The sequence below is a fragment of the Moschus berezovskii genome, chromosome 4 (assembly GCF_049115385.1).
Source record: "Moschus berezovskii isolate FMDL1 chromosome 4, NW_MosBer_1.0, whole genome shotgun sequence".
Lineage (NCBI taxonomy): Eukaryota > Metazoa > Chordata > Mammalia > Artiodactyla > Moschidae > Moschus > Moschus berezovskii.
In genome coordinates this window covers 19,429,530-19,449,955 of record NC_142463.1, presented here as the reverse complement: position 1 = coordinate 19,449,955, position 20,426 = coordinate 19,429,530, and the positions used below count along the sequence as shown (strand labels likewise).

At 47.3% G+C, this 20,426-nt stretch overlaps 1 protein-coding gene across 2 annotated transcripts; it reads right to left on the bottom strand.

Moving 5' to 3' along the window:
• Positions 1-168: 168 nt before the first annotated feature.
• KIF2C (kinesin family member 2C) lies at positions 169-19,973 on the bottom strand. 2 transcript variants are annotated; one of them, XM_055403514.2, is made up of 21 exons: positions 19,811-19,973; positions 18,885-18,979; positions 15,861-15,962; positions 15,635-15,683; positions 13,193-13,315; positions 12,109-12,231; positions 11,459-11,559; positions 10,722-10,817; positions 10,097-10,151; positions 9,827-9,989; positions 8,336-8,426; positions 8,003-8,066; positions 7,834-7,925; positions 6,951-7,093; positions 5,985-6,189; positions 5,753-5,863; positions 4,898-4,965; positions 4,461-4,566; positions 4,256-4,369; positions 2,674-2,797; positions 169-2,564 (listed from the first exon to the last, which is right to left on the bottom strand). In XM_055403514.2, the coding sequence occupies exons 1-21, from the start codon at positions 19,872-19,874 to the stop codon at positions 2,482-2,484; spliced, it is 2,172 nt and encodes a 723-aa protein (XP_055259489.2). In that variant the 5' UTR covers positions 19,875-19,973; the 3' UTR covers positions 169-2,481. The 2 variants fall into 2 exon arrangements, with proteins under 2 accessions (XP_055259489.2, XP_055259490.2); XM_055403515.2 differs by lacking the exon at positions 12,109-12,231.
• Between the last annotated feature and the right edge of the window lie 453 nt (positions 19,974-20,426).

Sequence of the window (20,426 nt, the reverse complement as noted above, 5' to 3'; positions counted from 1 at the left end):
AGTGAGAGATGACTGACCAAGCTCTGCACAAGTAGAAAGTAAAGTCTGTACACCATATGCAAGTGGAATTTATTTCAGGTTTGCAAGATTGGTTTAACATCTGAAAAATCAATTAATGTAATATACCTTATTAATAATAAAGCAGAAAAAACATATGATCACCTCAAAACACAGAAAAAGCATTTGACAAAATCCAGTATCCTTTCATGATAAAAACACCCAACAAATTAGAAACAGAAGTGAACTTTTTCACCTCTTAAAGGCACCTACAAAAAGCCCCCAGCTAACATCATAATTAATGATCAGGGACAAGACAAGGATGTCCATTTTCACTACTTTTGTGCAGAGTGACATTGGGTGTTTTATTCAGGGAAATTAGAAATAAAAGAAAAAGACATAAAAGGAATGTTAATTAAAAAGGAAGAAGTCAAACTATCTATATTCAGATGACATGATCCTAAATAGAATAAGTCCGAAAGAATCTACTAAAAAAACTATTAGGGTTATTAAAAGAATTCAGCAAAGTTGCAAGGTACAATATCAACACTCAGTGGGGGCAGGGAGGAGAGGAGATAAATTAGGAGATTGGAATTAATATGTACACACTACTAAGTATAAGATAAACAACAAAGATCTACTGTTTAGCACAAGGAACTATATTCAAAATTCTTTTCCTATAATGAAAAAAAATCTGAAAAATATATGTATATACATACTTATATACAATATATATATTTATATATAAAGGATATATATCCGAATCACTTTGCTGTACATTTAAGACTAATACAACATTGTAAAGTATCTATACTTCAGTTTTTTAAAAAGTCTAAAGAAAAGATCACTCAAAAATCACTTGTTTCTATATATCATCAATGAACAATCTGAAAAGGAACTTAGAAACAATCCCTTTTGCAATAGCATCCAAAAGAATAAAATACCTAGGACATATATTTAACCAAGGAAGTAAAAGACTTGTACACTGAAAACTATAAAATATTGTTGAAAGAAATTAAAGACCTAGGTAAATGGGAAGACATCTTGCATTCCTGGATTAATGTTAAGATGGCAATACAACCCAGATTCAATGCAATTCCTGCTAAAATTCCATCAGCCTTTTTTGCAGAAATGGAAAAGCTGATCCTTAAATTCATACGGAATTGCAAAGGCCCTCAAAAAGCCAAAACAATATTGGAAAAGAACCAAGTTGGAGGACTCACACTTCCTGATTTCAAAACTTATGATTGTTCCTTTGTGGCCTAACAGTTAGGATTCCAAGCTTTTACTGCTGTTGCCCAGGTTCAGTCCCTGGTCAGGGAACTAAGATCCTGCAAGCCACACAGCATGACCCAAAAGAGAAAAAATATAAACTACAGTAGACATATAGATGAATGGAAGAGCTTCCCAGGTGGTTCAGTGGTAAAGAATCCGCCTACCAATGCAGGAGATATAGTTCAATTCAGTTTAGTTCAGTCGCTCAGTTGTGTCCGACTCTGCGACCCCATGAATCACAGCACGCCAGGCCTCCCTGTCCATCACCAACTCACGTCCATTGAGTTGGTGATGCCATCCAGCCATCTCATTCTCTGTCATCCCCTTCTCCTCCCGCCCCCAATCTTTCCCAGCATCAGAGTCTTTTCCAGTGAGTCAACTCTTCTCATGAGGTGGCCAAAGTATTGGAGTTTTATAAACGACAGAGCACCATTTCCTTTCTGCTTAGAGCTCCTGTGTCCAGGAGAAGGCCTAGGACCTTGTCAGCATTGAACAAGGCAGAGGCTGGCGTCTTCACCATGTCACTGAAACCGCAGGTGTGGATGTGGCCTCCTGGGGAGAATCAGCATCAGCACTACCCTGCGGTAGTGTCCGAGTCCCAGAAGGCTCTTCCCACACACCACTCAACAGGCTGATTTTTTTTCTCTTTATTATTAGACATAATGTATAAACACATAAAACAGAAAACAGCAGGGATCCTCATGGACCTCAAAAACCAGCAAGGAAGGAAGAGGCCCCAGGAAACTTTTTTTTTTTAAGTACAAGATATATTAGTGGCCGGACCAAGGGTGTGGAAGGCAGGCTAGAGCCAGCAGAACTGAACTGTAGGCTCCTTCTCTCCCCACAGAGCCAGGACAGCCCCAGGGAGCTCTCTCCCAGCAGCCACTCCACACGGGCAGATTGCTGCATACGGGAAAACTCTACAACGGAGAGCCTTCCCCTCTTAGAAAGAAGGGCAGTGCACAGGATAACTAAAAGTTCCTTCCTTCCATCCTTTCTCCCTTCATGGCTGCAAGTGAGCAAAAGGAAAGCTGTGTCCTATGCATACTGACTGGCCCCTCCCAGCTGCCCTGGGCCCAGATGGGCCCGTACTTGGCATTTACCAAAGCCTGTCCCAGCTCAGGCCCACCAGGTGCCCAGAGTTTGCTGAGGAGGGAAGGGGAGGGGAAAGGCCGGGTATGACACCAAACAGATCTTTATTTGCAGTTGTCACTGGGGCCGTTTCTTGCTGCTTATTTGTTTGCTGGCCTGCTCTTCTAGCTGCATGGCCAGGCGTAAGGCCTTGATGACATCTGGAAGGCAGGGGTGGTGCACTTGAAGTCAGCAGGTCTCTCGGAGACCCTATTCCCTCAGGCAGAGCCACCATCACCCACAGAGGCCCCACCCTCCGGCTGCACCCACCTCGCAGGGCTGAGAAGTGCTTGGCTTGCTGGGCCAGGGCATACTCTGCTTTATTCACAAAGCTCTCCAGGTCGTAGTCTGGCTGCTCAGCCATCTCGGAGAGCTCCAGCCAGCCTGGCCCTTGCTGCAGTGACACAAGACAGACCTTGTCAGGTCAATAATGACCAAACCAATTTAGCAAATCATTGCCAGGGCTCTACCATCTGCAATGCAGATGCCTGTTCCTCTAGCCATGGCCCTGACCCTGCCTCCTGACCCTTCCCCCATAACTCTCAGCTTGAATCTATCCTTCCCCCGCTTGCCAAAAACTTGTCCCTGTCCCTGATGTCAAATGCGTATCTTGATGCCCAAGCCCAAAATCTGAGCAAAAATTATTTCACCTTGTCCCTCAATCCTAACATCTGCACCCCTGAAATGGTTCTTAAATCTCATGCCTTCCTGTCAATCCCACGACCATGGTCACAGCTAGTCTAGACACCAATGTCTCTCCTGAACTCTAACAATCTCCTAACTGCTCTTAACTCCTAAGCGTTTCTACTCATGCTCTCCCCAGGTCCTGAAGCCAGGCTCTGTACTGTGGCCACAGTAAGGTACCTAAAAGCTCTCACGTGACCAAGTCACCACTCTGCTTTACTCCCTTCAAAGGCATTCACTGCCCTCATAACGAAGTCCAGGCCTTTGGTGTGAACCATAATGTCCTTTAGCGTCAGGTCCCGGCTGACCCATCCACAGCCTTGATCTCCCTTTCTCAGCTGCTCACACATTTTGCGATGGCCAGAGTGAACTTATTGCTTTTCCTGAAAGTACAACGTCCTTTCAAACATTTGGACCCTGAGCACTTGAGGGAGGGAGGGCTCTTGTAGACACTGACCTTGCACGTGCCCTCCTCAGTTCCAAGTGCCCCAGCTGCCCTCTCTGCTCCACACTCGGAGTGCCCCACTGTTATAGGATGCCCTCAGGCCTCTCCCCAACTTGTGCTTCCACAGCACGGATCACGGCAGTGGTAGCATCTATCACCTACTAAAGGCTGACCACATGCTGGGGAAAGCTGAGTGTTTAACAACATATCACTTAATCCGTAGATGTAACCATCTTGTCTTGACCATTTTGGAGATGAAGAATTTGGGGCCCAGTGAGCCTCAACGACTTTCACGAGGAAACTGGCTCATAAATAGAAGAGTCAGGATTGGTCAAGTCTTTCTTTAGGCCTGTTATCCATACTTCATGATTTTGGCCCTTGGTCTCAGCACAGGAGCTGGTGGTATACAGAAAGTACTCACCAACATTCATGAACAAATGAGACCTGGCTACCCTCCAAACCCTCAGTCAGGAGCACAGGAGAGAGACTAGCTCCAGCCAGGAGGACGGGGGAAAGCTTATGTGTGCCAGGCTGGAGGAGGAGGTGTGGTAATTAGCTGCCCTGTAAGAGCAGCTGAATAACTAACTGGGGAATTAAGAAATGCTGATCTAGAAGGCTGCCTCTTGCCACCCCAGCTAGAAGACCTGAGGGGGGGTGTATGTGTGCATGTAAAGCCCAGGTCACATTCAAGGAATGACGCTGAGCCCAGGGCCAGCTCTCCACCTGTATGATCTCCTTGAGCTCTTCCATGGCCCTTTCTTCCAGCTCCCTGATCTGAGTCATGGCTTCATTGAAGCTGGACATCTGGGAAGACAGTTCATCCTCTTCTTTGGAGAACTAAGGGGGCAAAAGGAGACACAGAACGGTGTGGCCCAGTCCCCATCTCAGCTGGCCATGTTCCCTTCTTGCCTGGCCCACCTCCCCTTACATTGCCTGCACTCAGGGCCCCATTGGAGCTGGCTTCCATCTCTTCTGTTTCCATCTGAATTGGCTGCTCCCCACTGGGTCCACTGTGGGGGCTCAGCTCCTTGACCCTGAGAAAACAAGAAGGTCACAGCTCCCACAGCAGCCTCTTTGGCACTTAGAAGTGTGCAGCACCACTCAGATTTTGAGACTTCAAGGAGATGGAGTAGTGGCTTTGCTTTGACCTAGAAGGATTCTTATTCACACTGCTCCCCACCAGAGCCTGAAGGGGATCAGAAAAAAACCTTGTAGCATCATATATGAACTCCCAAGCCTCAGATTTAGCGACTCTAAAGAGGAGACAATAGGCACTGAGTCCCCAGAGCCCCCTCCCCACTCTCACCACTGCCATTCCCTCCCTACCCTGCCCCTTCCCATCCCACCTGGCACAGGTACCAGTACCTGTCTGCATATCTTAGTGTATTTAAAGTATATTCACAGGAGCTTATGCCTGGTGAGATCATGGCAATCTGCAAAAGAAGGAATGGGCAGTTAATGGTCAAAGATCCCAGGGTAAGGGTGCTCTTGGAGAGGCTGTCAGGAACTGAGGGGAGAGCTCATTAAATACCCACTGTGTGCCAGGCAACTTGCCCCATGGGCCCTGCAAACTAAGGTTCTTTAAAAATTGGTCCCCTGTCTTTGCTGGTATATCTCATTACTCCTGCTGCTTTACTTCTTTACTGACCCGTTCCTTTCACCAAAGTCACAATGCAAGGCTGTGATTCCTGCTGGAAACTTTAGTTCACCTGGGCTCAGAGATACTGCCTTAGGGAGAGGAGTTTAGAGCTTAGTCAGAAATTCCCACCTTCCTCAGCAGGCATGAGAGAAGATATTCCCTGGTGAGGAAGGAGGGCAGATCTGAGCTAGAAAGCATTATGGATAATACGATGGGACAGAAAGTCACTCAAGGCTGAGGCCCTCTCCAATTTCCTAGGCTGGGAGCCAATGACCCCTGAGGGAAGTCACAGAGGGATGAGGACTGCCTCTCCTGCTTCCCCAAAGGTCCTCCTCCTGAATCCTGCAGCCCCCTTTTCATCAGGTATGGGAGGAACGACCTCCCCTGATCCGAGAGGTGCACAGACACACAGTAAAGGGAGAAGATCCTTTCCTTCCTGCTTGCGTAGGCAAGGAGGAGCCTGCTGCCCAAAAGCAGGGAGTGAAGCCCAGTTAAATTAGAGCCTGGAAACCCAGCTAACTAAGAATATGGAACCTCTTGCCCAGGGACAGGACTGCACCACTCCAAAGGACCCAACTCACCATGCAGGTCCTTGAGTTCTCACCAATAAAGGAGTCCCTCAACACCTGTGTCAGCTTGCTCTCACGGAATGGGGTGTGTGCTTTGTTCTGTCCCAGGGCCCTGATGCATTCCTGGGGGACAGCAGGGGAAGCTGAGGTCCCTTCCTTCCTTTCAAGATGCCCTCTCCCTCCCACCCTCTCCTCCCAGCAGCCCTCCAGGGCCACCCGCTCCCCTGTAGCTGGGCCCGGCTACCTTCAGAGCCAGGAGACTCTTGTTGATTTCTGCACCCTCCATGCGGGTCTGCCGGTCAGCACTGGAAGTGTCTGCGCCTCGCTCGTTCCCTGCCAGATCCACCAAAGAGAACTTGCCATGCACTCTCCCTTTGGTTCGAAGAAGAATCTGGAAGCAGGCGTGGGAGCGGGAAGAGTTGGAGTTGGCAAATGTCTGCCCAGAGGTCCTGTGGCAAAGGAGGACAAAGAAGGGTTATGAGCTCCTGGGGGGGAGGTCACCAGCCACCATGGCACCTGAGGCTCCAAGGCAGTCAGTTCTCCAGGAGGAAAGGGAGACGAGCCAGGACTCTTAGACGTTCTGCGTCATCCTGTCCCACTTCTGTCCTTCCTTCCCTGGGCAGCAGCCCTCCCTCCAGCCACTCTGGGCATGGCTTACCCTGGCAGCCAAAGTGCTGAATTCTGTGTGAGGGCCTTGGCCAGACCCTGGGCCACAGGCCGTGGGGAAGCATGAATTACCTCTGCTGCAGGGCACACAGGGAAGGAGGGGCTGTCATGAACCACTTGCTAAACTCGAGGGCCCTGGGGAGATAGCCCCTCCCTGGTCCTCCATATACTGCTCAGCACCCACTGCACCATGCTGAGGGCCCTGATAGAAGAGCACTTTCCTCCCTCTACACAGGAGCTCTGGTCCCATCACTTCCAGCTAGAGCATACCCAGAGCTTCTGTCCCCCACCACAGAGAGAGGGAATAGCAACAAGAAACTCAGAGAAGTCAGGAAGCATGCCTCTGGATAAGAGTCTGGTAATAAAGCCTGCCTTGGCCAGATTCAAGATGATTTGACCATTGCGACCACTTAAGGCAGAGGCCTTCATAGCCCTCACCAAGCTGGGGGAAGCGGCGCTCTGTGGAAACAGCAAAGGGCTCAGTGCTCATCTATCACCTGACCCGGCATTAGAAGGTGGCCCCTTCCTCCGGCCAAACTCTGACCTGCAGGCACTGCCTATGTCGATCATCTTGATGACATCATCAGCACAGCTCACCAGGCGCTCCTGCAGCCCCACCACCTGCACCTGCTGCTTGCCGTCCTCCAGCACGCGCAGCTTGGCCTTCTTATTGAGCAGGTCGAACAGCTGTGCCAGGCAGGGGAACAAGGCCAAGGCTGTTAGGCACCATGCACCCACCGATCCCTCCCCGCTTCAGAGCCTGTCGCAGCTTAGACAATGGCTGGGAGAGGCTATACTGGGTGATGTCAGATGAGCAGCGAGCAGTTCACCTGGGAGCTGAACTGGGCCACCTCAATTTTATGTGAACCTGCTTCTTCACCAGCTGTGTGACCTGGGAAGGTACTTAGCCACCCAGCCTCGTTTCTCATCTGTGCAGCAGCGACAGTAACGGTGATACTTCCTAGAAGGGTTGTGGTGCTGAGCTGAGACAAGTTAAGTGCTTAGAATAGTGCTCAGTACCTAGTAACATGTTAATAAGCCACATTAGCTATTATCTAGACCCCACTCGGGGAAGGTGACTCTGCAAAAGCATAGAGAGGTGCATAGAAATATAGAGAGAGTACGAGTATGAGAATGAGTGCTTGTGATCAGAAGAGAGATTTAAGAGGGAGGTGCACGGAGGGAGGACAAGGCACACACGAGCAAACCTCCTGTCTGGGACCAAGCCCTGAGGCGTGTTCCTGCTTACTTGTTGAGTGTGCCTCCCATCCCACCATCGGATGAAAACCTCCCACACGTTTGGGCAAAGTGGCCCAAAGGTGTGACAACACACAGGGTGTTTGTCTTCTATAATTTCTAGCCAACCTCAAGATTTTAGAAACTTCAGGGGCCCCAGCAGCATAAACAGAGGGCTCCCTGCCAGCTACCTTCCCATTATAGATTTCGAAGAATGTCACATAGACTTCCAGGTCCAGCTTCCGGTATCGGGGCTGATTCTTTAGGAGGAAGACGTCCCGGGCTGTGGGGAGAGCCTGGATTAAGTAAGCAACCTGCCCTTCTGTGCCCAACCCTGCTGGGGCAGAACATACTACTTACAGGCCATCGCATAGATCCCTTTGGATGCATTCTGGGCTTTTCCATAGAGGTCTCCACCCATCGTCTGCAAAGGGAAGGGACAGGAGACTGTGCTAAAGAGCCCTTGGCCTTGGCCAGAGCATTACTGGCTCCACCACCACCGTGGGCCATACAACAGCCAGGAGGGGATCTGGACCTGCTAAGGCCCTTCCCTGCCCCTGGCACAGCAAGAGCATCTGCAGGTGGGGCATCTGCACCGAGGGGACCTTTTGCAAGAAACTCATTGTCCTCCTTTTCAGAGGCCCAGAGGTGCACTGAGGGCAGGATCACTCTCTGCCAGGCTTGAATACTCACATGAGTCTTGCCACTTCCCGTCTGGCCGTATGCAAAACAGGTTGCCTTTCCACCTTCAAAGATTGTTTGTACCAGTGGCCTTGCTGTGAACCTAAGAGAGAGGATGGGGAAGCATGCATATCTCTGCTTAAATGTGCTTTCTAGAACGTGGTTCCTTCCAAAGCAGGATACCTGGGGGCTTCCTTCCAAGAAAAGTGGTCCCACCTGACCCCAGCCCCACTTACAAATCTGAAATTCTCCTAGCTACCTGGGGAGGGCTGGACCAACTGGCCAGGAGCAGGGTGGTCCATACTCTAACTGAGCCACCAGCACCTCCTCTACCCTGGAGACACAGAGGGAAGCTTGAACTTAGTAGCCCACTTCCAGCATATGATACACTACAAAGATCAAAGAAACTCTTTAAAGTAAAAGCCTAAATTATTTTAGGTTCTGTGGGCCACATAGGTCTCTTCCATATATATACATACATAAGTATACATACATATACATTTAAAAAAATTATTTATTTGGCTGCACTGGGTCTTAGCTGTGGCAAGTGGAATCTTTAGTTGCAGCATAGTGCGGCATGTGGGATCTAGTTCCCTGACCAGGGATCGAATCTGGACCTCCTGCATTGTGAGCTCAGATCTTAGCAACTGGACCACCAGGGAAGTCCGATATATATAGATATATATATATTTAATGATTCTTTGAAAAGGCAAAAATCCGCTCTTAATTTGACAGCCATATAAAAAGGGGTTGCAAGCCAACTTTCACCCATGAGCTACAGTTTATCAACCTCTAGTCTAGAGCGGCACTGTCCAATAGAACTTTCTGAGGATGGATACTGGAAATGATCTCTATCTGTACTGTCCAATAGTAGCCACTGTCACACATGTCTACTAAGCAATTGAAATGTGGCTCGTGTAACTGAAAACCTGAATTTTTTTTTGGCCACACTATACAGCACGTGGGAATCTTAGTTCTCCAATCAGGGATTGAACCTATGCCCCCTGCAGTGGAGGTGCAGATTTTTAACCACTGGACCACCAGAGAAGCCCCTGAAGAATTGAACTTTTAATTTTATTTAACTTTTATTTAAACAGTCACATGAAGTTAGTGGGAGCTATACTGGATCAAGCAGCTCCAGAGTTTGCTGAGTCTGCTAAGCCCAGTGGGTAATGGGTGGCTGTATAGGACACAGACACAGGAAGAACCCCTGAGGCCTGCCCAGCCCAGCCTCAAAGAGGGCAATGGAAATACTTCACTTCTGTCTACTCAAGCATGGGCCACTAAAGCTGAAACATAGGGTGTGACAGCCCCAACAGGGCCTTCCTCGTGCTAGAAGCCAGAGCTAGCTCTGTGTCATGGTCCATCCAAAGACGACACACGAGGATGCCAGGAAGGGATTCAGACTCAGCATGCCTGAGAGCACAAGTGTTTCCACAATGTCCCGCACTGGAAAAAGGAAAGTGTCAGGAGGAAGGGGGGAAACAGAGGCAAGGGACTAACCTGTAGACGACTTCATTTGAAGTCGTTTCATCAAATGCGAAGTCAAAGCAGAATGCTTGGTTCTCCAGATACTTTGTTAAGTCCACTTTTAACTTGGGCTCATGGACCAAGAGGACACACTTGCTAGGAACGGAAATCACATCAATTTCTTTCTTGGCCAACTCTGCAGAAGGACAGAATTTCAGGGGATGCTCCCTGGACATGGGCAGCCCTGTCTGAAGCCTCATTCTGACTGAACTTACCTTGGGGCTAAGGTAAGGTGGGGCTTACCTTGTTTATTTAGTGGGCGTTTCCTAACACAGACACAGATCCTGTGCTCTTCGATCTTCAGGAGGAAGAGAGAAGACAACCGTCAGCAAAAGGTCAGCGCAATATTGAAAGAAAGCTTTAGACATACTAACCATATGTCTGGCCCAGTCAGGGGCAGAGACCTAACACTGGGACCCACCGTGCTCAAAGTTACTCTGGAGCACAAGAAGGCTCTGAATTTTCTCCTCAGTCTTCTCACTCTGCTGCCTATAGAAGGTTTCAGCACACTTTCATGATTAGTAGTAAAAATCTAGCCAATCTATTGAAGCAGAGAGGATGGGGGCTGGAAGGGAGTTTATAAAGTTCAGAGTCTCCCATCTAGCCCTTGCTAGCTCCAGCCCACCAAAGGGTATTTAAAAACCCCTTGAGGGTGAGTGACGATTCCTATATGCTCTCATTCCTTTAAGAGATGTTTCTGTCTCTCAGTTATACGCCTACTCAGGAGAATAATCTTTTTATATATATTAAAAAATGAATCACTTTGCTGTATACCTGAAACTAACATGATATTGAAATCAACTATATTAAAAGAAAAATTGTATGCCTACTCAGGAAGGAGAGATAGAAGCTCTTTGGGATTACTTACTGGATCAGCTGCAGTAAGCGGATGACATTCCAAGGTAGCTCGAAATTCTTTAATCATGCGAGCAAATTCCCAGTTTGGAAAGCTGTTGTCATACTCCTGTTTGGGGTAAGATTGAAGAAGGACTGATTGCCATGTGTAGGTGTTCGCAGGCCTCAGTGCTAGGCAGTGGCAACAGCCCTTCCTATGCACACAGCCCCTTCAGGGCTGACAAAACCCCGACACGATCTCATTGCCCTTGACTCTGGCTCTGGGTAGAGAATCCAGGCACAAAGTTTTGGGAACAGAGATTGTCAGGGGGGCCTAGGCATGCAGCAACCACACTAGGAAATGGGGCAAGAGCCACTGCCCCATGTCTTAGGAGACCAGCAGGCTGGGATTCTCCTGTGCCATTAACCCAACCAAAGGGAAATAATCCAAACTGGAACCCCACTATGGCACCCCACATATGCACAACTAGGATAGGAAGTCAGGGGAAGAAGGCAATTGCCACTGCACTATGTGATGGGCATGCCCACTGGATAACCAGTAGGAAATATTCATCATCTGAAGGCCTTCAAAAAAAAATCTGAATTATTTGTTCTCTGAATCCTGATGAGAAACTGGTTAAAATTCTTGGTTATCAGAACTGGAGCTTCAGAAATGCTGGGGCTGAACCGTTATCTCTCTCTGTTGCTGACAAGGTTGCAGTTAAGGATGTCTGTCCAAAAACCCTTGCCCTTGCTTCCCAAGAAAGGTACCTGAGCTCGCTTTATTCTCATTTCAGAGTTCTGGGCTCTCTTTTCTTCTCGCTTGTTCTTCATTTTTTCCATTTCCTTCACAATACATGATTTCCTCCGAACTAGTGGAAGAGAAAAAAAAGAAGCCCTCTCTTTTACCTGTCTAGGCCAGCCTGCTCTTCTCTGGCTGTTGTGTGGAGTCCTGGGCCGTTCTCACGGCTAGACCTTCTCTAGACCCTTGCTCTTACATCACCACATGCAAAGAGAGGAAGCACCAGCTATGACTCTTGGGATGGTGAAGCTGACAAGAAACATGCTAATATGAGCACTCCAGGTCTAACCCAAGCTCTCTCTATGCCTCTGTGGCCTTTTTCTCAACAATCAGTAGAGATGAGATTGTCCCTGTTTGGTGGTCACTCTGGGCTGTTGTTCAGGTGTTGACCAAGACCTTAGCTGTGATAATACCTCAGTTACATCAGAGAGCTTCTGCCAGCTGGCAGTGAGTGACAGGGTCACCTGTTGTGAAAGACTGATTCCGTGGCCACAGTGCAACATGTCCCCAATGTGACAGGCATGGTTTGAACTCAGGTACCAAGCAAGCCAGGTTTGGGACAGGCTGTAACTCCTATCCTGCACTAGAAGCAGGGTACCAGACAGCTCAGTGTGTCTACCTGACTTCACAGAGTTTGCAGAAGAGCTGTCTCGGATGGAGTGGACTTGCTCTTCCACCTCCTTGCTGACCATCATCAATGGTATTTCACCCACTGCAGGGCAGGAGGGCCTAGAGAGGCCAGCTGTGGGGGAACAAGAGTCATTGGAGAAGCAGGCAGGCGTATGGCAGCTGTGTTCATCTGAGGCCTAGAGGGTCACAGGCCAGGAGGATGGCTACTGACTGCCAGCTCAGCAAGGGCTCAGGTTCTACTGTGTAAGCAGAGCTCAGGCTTTTCCCTTCATCTTCATCCACACCTTGAACCCAGTAAGCCCCCCTACAAGGGCTGGCTTCTGGTGTCAAGAAATCTTAAAGGTTATGTGAGTTGCTCAGTATGCGCTTCACTATGATGGGAAAAGCCTTTAAAGGTCTGACCTCTTTAGGCTTGACCAAGTAAGGGTTCTTAGGCCAGGCCAGGCCTTTCAGCTCATCTGGGAAAAATTTCTGACTTCAGAACCCAAGTGGCTAAGAGGAGGAAGGACTGAAAACCAGGAATAATGGGAACCTGGTTCAACCTAGAAAGGTACAACCAGAGAGGTACGACCCACAGCAACTTCCTATACCTGGCCATGACCCTTTTGTTTACCTTGACTTTAAATCACTTAATTTACTAATAACTAGTACAAATTGACAATTAAAAATGTTTTTAAAATCCCATTTATATAAAGTCCAAAAAACCAGAAAGTTAATTTATGTGATCCAAAGTCAGGACATAGATACCCTTGGGGTTTAGGAATTGGGAGGGGGCCTGAAGGGGACTTTTGGAGTACTGGTAATGCTGTTTGATCTAGATGTCAGCTATATGAGTGTGTTTACTTTGTGAACTAGTCAATGATAGGTTTACTTTCCTGTATATATATATATATGATGTTTAAATAAAGTTTAAAAAGTGAGATGATTTTCAGATAAGGGAGCAGTGGTGCAGGAGTAGAATGTTATGAAAGCCAGGGAGTATAGGAATCCTAGGATATTCCAAAACAGGCTCAGGGCAATGTGTGAAGAGCTGCTCTAGGGCCTCAGATAGGGAGAAAAGATTCATTACTCACTGGAAACTGAAAACTGTTTGCGGGAATTTGCAGATCCAGGCAGCTCCACCTCCATATCATTCTCCTGAGTGGTGATTCGAACCTCTGAGACAGTGGACATGCGAGTGGAGCGGCCTCGGAGACCTGAAGGACCGAGGGCAACGGTCAATCAGTGCATCGTGATCAGGAGAGCAAAACAGACAGAGGGACGGTCGAGGGTAACCCTTTAAGATTCTATACAGGGTGAGATGGGCCCCGATACCTGGAAAGGAGCCCACCAACTTCCCATTCCTTCCATCCAAGGAAAGAAAGGCCAAGTACCAGTGACCCCAAAACTAATTAGTTACATTCTGCAGTCTGAGAGCTCCTGAGGGCTCCCACAAGAGCATCTGTCTGGAGTAAATGGAAGGACCTACAGACGATCTGAGATCACTTCTGGAGACACAGACCTAATCCCAGAAAAAAAACATTTTAATCTTAGCAGCAGCACCTACCATTCTACAATCTTCCCAGACATCCAGAGGTAAATATCAGTATTCCCAACTGATAAAAGGGGACATATTAAGGCATAGAGAAATTAAGCAATTTGCCCAGTGTCACTCAATTAGTAAGTGTCAGAGTCAGGATGTGAACCCAAGACTGCCAGATTTCAAGATCAGGGCTTTTCCCACTGCTCCAAGATGCTTTACAGAGCCAGTCCTGGGCCACATCATCAGAAGCCATGGGACCAGCAACTGATTTTTCTGGAATCTTAAAAGAATGCTTAACTGACAGAAACAATTTAACTGAATTTATACCATTAAGTTGTTTAAACAAGTTTAATTCTTGTCAATTTCTACTCATCTATATTGCTTCCCTGCATAAGAAGAAATAATATACCTATAAAATAAAAGTAGTAAATTTGGAAATAAAACACTAGTGTCATATAAACAAATATCAACTTATATGGAATTTGAGTTTCCTAAGTTTAGGCTGATATGATGGCTCTATATAATCAATCTATGTTTTTCATAAAGAGCACGAATTATTATATTCCTATTTCTCAAACCATCTGTGATCTTGTGTTTCACTTCTACTGTTCAATATCATTCATTCAATAGTGAATCATTATTTTTTTCCCATTAAAAGGAGAGGTAGGGGTCCAGTGGTTAGGACTCCGTGCTCTCACTGCTGAGGGCCCAGGTTCAATCCTTGGTTAGGGAACTAAAATCCCATGAGCCAGGTGGCGTAGTCAAAAAAAAGAAAAAAGGAGCAGTGGCAATATCCTTTTGGGACATGCATGTGGAGAGAGACCACTGCCACCCATATTTCTCCTGGAGGCCACTGGAGTGGTACAGCCAGCAAGAGAGGGCCAGCATTACACCACTCATGCCTTGCTCAAGCTCAAAACCACCCCACCTTTCACCCTGGGTCCCTGGGAAACCTGAAGCTCCAGTTAAGTAGTCTCTGGGCCCAGGATGGCTGGATTATGTTGAGACAGTGATAACCCCCCCGACTGGGACAGGTTGTGCAGGCTGTCCAGCTGGCTCTGGGTTATAAACTGGATTATTTGGGCAGCTAGTGCATATAGGCACCTGTCACAGCCTACCATAGTTAAAGTAGGTTTATGCTGATTCCTGCAGAGAAAGACTAACTTTCTCCTGGAGTTCAAAGCACTGCTATTATTTGTCCAATCCCACCCTATCCCCAGATCACCGCAGCACTACCAACTCTACCTCTAAATGGCCCTGACCTAGCTTTTCTGACAGCCCACTTACCACCTCACTCCAAGGCATGTCATTTCCCCAGGGAGAGAAAACAAGCCCACCACGGTTGATTACTGTTCTGTATTCCACAGGAAAGGCTTCCAGGCCAGTTAGCAAATTTCCCAAATGCACCAGATCCAAAGAGACTGGTCTAAGTAAAGAGCTGTAGGTTGAATTCTCTTTTTCTTTTTTTTAACTGCTTCAGAGGTAGGATTAACATAGAAACAGCTGGAGGTATTTTATGTGTACAACTTGACGGATTTGGAGGTAAGTATATACTCATAAAACCATCATCATAATCAATGCTATAAATATACTCATCACCTCCAAAAGTTTCCTCCTGTACCCTTTGTTTTATACTTTGTTTTCTTCTTTTGTAGTAAATCACTCAACATAAGATCTATCCTCATAGTAAATTTCTAAGTATACAATAACACTCATTGATCATAGGCCCTATGATATACATTAAATCTCCAGAACTTCTTTATCTTGCCTAACTGAAACTTATACCCTTTGACCAACACCTCTCCATTTCTTCCTCCCTGAAGGCTGGATTCTTCCTCACTGAGAAAGAGGCGTGGAAGACAGGGCAGGACTCAGCCTACACAGTAGTCGTCTTCTAAACTGGAACCATGAGTCTACTCACAGCTTCCTGAGCCCCAAGAACATCATTTCGGGCACAAACCCCATGACAGTGAGCCAGTAGAAATCCATTTACCTTCCTTTGGAGCAGGAATTTTGGAGCTGACTGATCTGCGCTTTTGTTTCTGAAAAACAAAACAAACCACCACAATATATGGGTCTTATCAGTTCTCAAGGGCCTATCCTGGGCCCATGTGCTGTGCTGAAGTACTTAGCAGGCCCAGAAAACAAACCAGCAAAGACCCAAACAAGCCAAGCGCATCCTTTGGGGCACTGGCTGTAGTCAGATGACTGGCAGCTACCTGAACCGTTACATTCTCCTGCAGGGGAAGATTGTTCTTCGGGTGTAAGGGAAGAAGCTGTAAGAGTTCTGGGTTTACTGCAGCCACATCATCAAAATCTACCTGCAAGGAGAAAGTAAAAGTTTCTGTGAACAACATAGCTTGTTCAATTCAATTGCATTTCTGCAATCAAGGCTACCCCTAAATTCATATTTTATAAACTTTAAGTTCCACCAAGTACTAACAGCTATAAACAAATATTTATTCCCTGATCGTGTTTTACCATCTAGATGGATATTGGTTTCTGATTTCCAAGCCAATGGTAGATGTTAGTGATGAGAATGAGGTGAAGAGGAAGGCAAACAGTCAGATAGTCCAGAGTAGATCTTGGCCACTTGGCTCCCTACCGCTCTGTGAGACAGTGGAGTCCTGCTGGGCACAGCCCCCTGAACACCTCTTGCTGCCTGCCACCAAGGGGGAAACAATTCTAACCGTCCCACTGATAGTCAAATGGAGGGCCCTTCAGGATCTTATGGGCGGAGACAAGTTCCCGAGAGCTGTTACCTAGTCCTAAATCTACCTACATTTTCTACTAGGCCCAGAAACTTCTTCCCCAGTCACAGCATCCTACTCATGCCTTCCCTACTTCCTGTGCATACCTGCAATGAGGTCACAATTCCAGGTTTACATCACCAGAGTCCTGAAACCCTCTAGGGACAACTCAGGCTTCATCAGCATATTTCACAGCAGATTCAAACACACCAAAATAGTACCAACTTGATTATTTGTTTCACATTTGTGATAAAAGGTGAAAGAGCTGCAGCATGTACTCCCGGATAAGAACTTCACTTCCTACATATGCAACTTTTATGTATTAACAGCTTCTTCAAACACTTATTAGGCATGAGTAAGGCAGTAGGGGGAAGGTACTCAAAAGTGAACTAGACATGTATTGGACTTCCCTAGTGGTCCCATGGGTGGGCAGCTGGAAGATTTCACATCCTGGGGGGCAACTGAGCCCGTGTGCTACAGCTACTGAGTTCAAGCTCTAGAGTCTAAGTACTGAGCCCATGCTCTGCATCGAGAACCCACTGCAATGAGAAGCCCATGCACTGCAACTAGAGAGTTGCCCCAACTCGCTTCAACTAGTGAAAGTCCACATGCAGCAACGAAGACCCAGTGCAACCAAAAAATTAAAAAGACATGTATTGCCCTTGCCTTCAGTGAGCTCATATTCTAGTGGGGGAGAGAAGCCATATGCACAAAAGGCTGGAAACCCAAACAGCATGGGATAGACAAGGAGGACAGAACAATCAAGTGCAAAAGCTGGTGAGTACGTCAGTTTCCACACTTCTATTCACCGTTCTTGGACAGCTACAAACCCTTACTACTATCCCTCCACCCCAATTCCAATCCCTAAACTACAGAGAGCATAAACAATGCAGGAGACCAGAGTTCTGACATTAACTGATTCTCACATTAATGATTCAGGAACGAATAAGAGTGTGGAGGCAGCGAGGCACTGGGCAGGATCACAGAGTGGGGAACTGCCCCATTTGTCCCTGGCACAGGATACTTTGGGAGGAGTGTATGGTAAAAAGGACAAAAGTTGATTGGGATCAGATCTTGAAAAGGCTTTGAATGCCTCATTAAGAAGGTTGAACTTTATTCCACAGACAACATTTGAGCTGGAGTTAAGACGCAATAAGAGTTGTATTCAGTTCAGTTCAGTTCAGTTCAGTCGCTCAGTCGTGTCCGACTCTCCGCGACCCCATGAATCACAGCACGCCAGGCTTCCCTATCCATCACCAACTCCCGGAGTACACTCAAACTCATGTCCACAGAGTCGGTGATGCCATCCAGCCATCTCATCCTCTGTCGTCCCCTTCTCCTCCCGCCCCCAACCTTTCCCAGCATCAGAGTCTTTTCCAGTGAGTCAACTCGTTGTAGTACTAAACAACAAAAACAAGTCACAAGGAACTGCTAATAGATGGCTGAAAGGGAATTTAGGAAACTCTTGATTCAAGGGCAGATAATAATATAAAGAATTCAGTTCTTCTATTTCTCAAATATACCACCTAAATAAACACGTACCAACCATAAGGCACTATGCTAAGCGAGCACTTTACATGTGTTATCTCATTAAGCTCCACGGAAGTGGGTCCACGTTTGTCTTACTCACCTCTGTATCCCCAACACCAAACACACTGCCTGGCATTTTGGAACCAGTACAAAAGGATTTGTTGAATAAATCCTCAAACAACCCTATGAGTAGATATTATTATCATCCTCATTTCATAAATGAGGAAGCTGAATTTCTAATAGGAGCAGAAATGTGCTTGATAACACCTTATAGTGGCAGGGCCAGACTCTAGAATCCAGGTTTTCGTACTCAGTCTGGTGACCTCTTCACTACACCACATGCCTCTAAAACATAAATGTCTTAGGCATATCCCTCCTTCTCAAAATCCTTCCAAGGCTCCCACTGTCTGCAGAATAAGAAGTTAAACATCTTAGTGCCAGAAACAAAGACCTTCTAGTCTCCTTTTTCAGTCTTTTTGCTGCTGCCAAGCATACTAAGCCTTTCTCTGTGCCTGGAGCCAGTTTCTTTACCAGTCCCCATGAGGGCCACCTCACTGTTTCTTTGGCCTCACCACAAGTTCATCTTCAGTAAGTTTCCATCTCCGAGCTGCTCTAGCATTAGTCCATCTGTAGTTGCCTTCTATTATTGGGTGTTTCAGAAACATACTTTTGTCTCCCCAAAGAGATTATCAATTTTACTCTCCAAATCAGTATCATAGGTAGTGTGCACTTAGAAGCTAGCTTGGGTGAGTAAAGTTTTAGAATTCTGTGCAGTTTGCTTTCTACAGACACACCAGAAACTGTTGATTGCTTCAATTTAGAACAAGGCTGCCTTAAAAAGAGTCCCAAAGCATTCAAAGAGGACCACATTTAAGATTGGGGAGGACAAGTTGGCATTGAAAACAAGTTCCATTTCCACACATGTCTTTTTAATTGTGGTAGAAGCACACTCATAGAACCCACCTCTTTGCCCTTTGTATCTCCTCCTTCTTTCCATTCCACTGAAACGCAGGATTTCTCCAAGTTCACAGTGCTTATACTGGCACTGTGAATCATGCCTACAGTATGAAAAGGCAAGAGTTACCTATCTTTTTCACTTTTAGGATCCCAGAGACTCAAATGTCAAGTTGACCTGAAGGAAGGGGCAGTTGACTCTTTCTAACCCCAGCAGACAAACCTCTTGGCACCCCACCCTTGGAATATCCCTCAGTAACCTAGGCAGGGAACAGTTCTTAAAACTGAGCTGCAGAGGATTAAGGGCTAACCCCTACTCAAAAGAGAGCCTACAGCATGGTGAAGGTATGTTTGGGCAGGGTAGTCTCTCTAGTGCTTAGGTGAGCCATTCTTCAACACAGCACTGAGGCTCTAGCGCCCTCAGGTTTCCCTATCTCACTCCTACCTTTATGTCTGACCATTCTAATGATACTGGTATCATTAGTTGAGATACCTGCTGAACAGCAAAGGAGAGGGCAGAATTGCAAGCTCCCAGAATGAAAAGCACGGATCTCATCATTTGTCCCATTACCCTGAATCCGGTGTCTGACGTATTGCAAGTGTTCAGTGTTAATGGGAAAGCAGAGGGGTCAGAGAGCCGAGGTCCCTGCAAAAGCAGGGCAGTTTCAGGGGAGAACTTTGGAGGGGAAGGGAATCCTGACTTCCCGGAGAGGTCCAGTGACACGGGGGCTCCGCCCACTCCTGGAGGACAAAAAGGAGACGCATGGCCAGTGCAGAGGCCCCTGGCCGTTGGTAGGGAAGACGGACCGCCAGTGAGGAGACCTAGACCAGGGGTGTGACCTAATAGTGATTCAGGGCCTGCCTTTTGAGGAGGGGCGGTAATTTCAGTCGTCTCAGCCCACGGGTCCCTTTGGTCTCAAGACCCCGCCCCTCACCATTACTGCGCTGGATCTTGATGGTGAGACCAGGAAACAGGCGAGCCTGAAGCGACGAGTCCATGGGCAGGCAGGAGCTCCGGTGAGGGACACGAGAAAGGCCAGAAAACCACAACTCTGGTAATCCTAACGCCGCATAAACCGCCGAAGTTTAAATCCCGCGCGCCAGCGTCCCGAGACGTCATCACGCTGTCGCCGGTCTCCCTTCCGCCAATCAGCGGCGTTCTGCGGAGCCTTTTGGGATACGTAGTCTCCGGGACGCCTTCCGGCGTCTGGAACCGCCCACTCGTCTGGCCAGGCAGCTGAACGCGGGGCCTGTTGGGAGCTTTGGGAACCCGCGCTCTGGGTGGTGTCTTTTTCCAAGAATTCAACCAGCGGCATCGCGGCTGGGATCCTTTAAACTCAGAAACCTCAGGATGATGTGACAGAGGGAGGGTTCTGGGGTCCTATAGTCATGGGTTCGAACCTCAGCTTCATTAGTTGCCTACTCAGTGACCTCATACAAGTTAACAAACTTTCCTTCGCGGGATGGAGAGCATGTTTTCTCCCTTGTGATATTATTGCTAAGTTCCGATAATGGGGGACTACGTTTGGAGTGCCTGGAAGACCTGGTTCA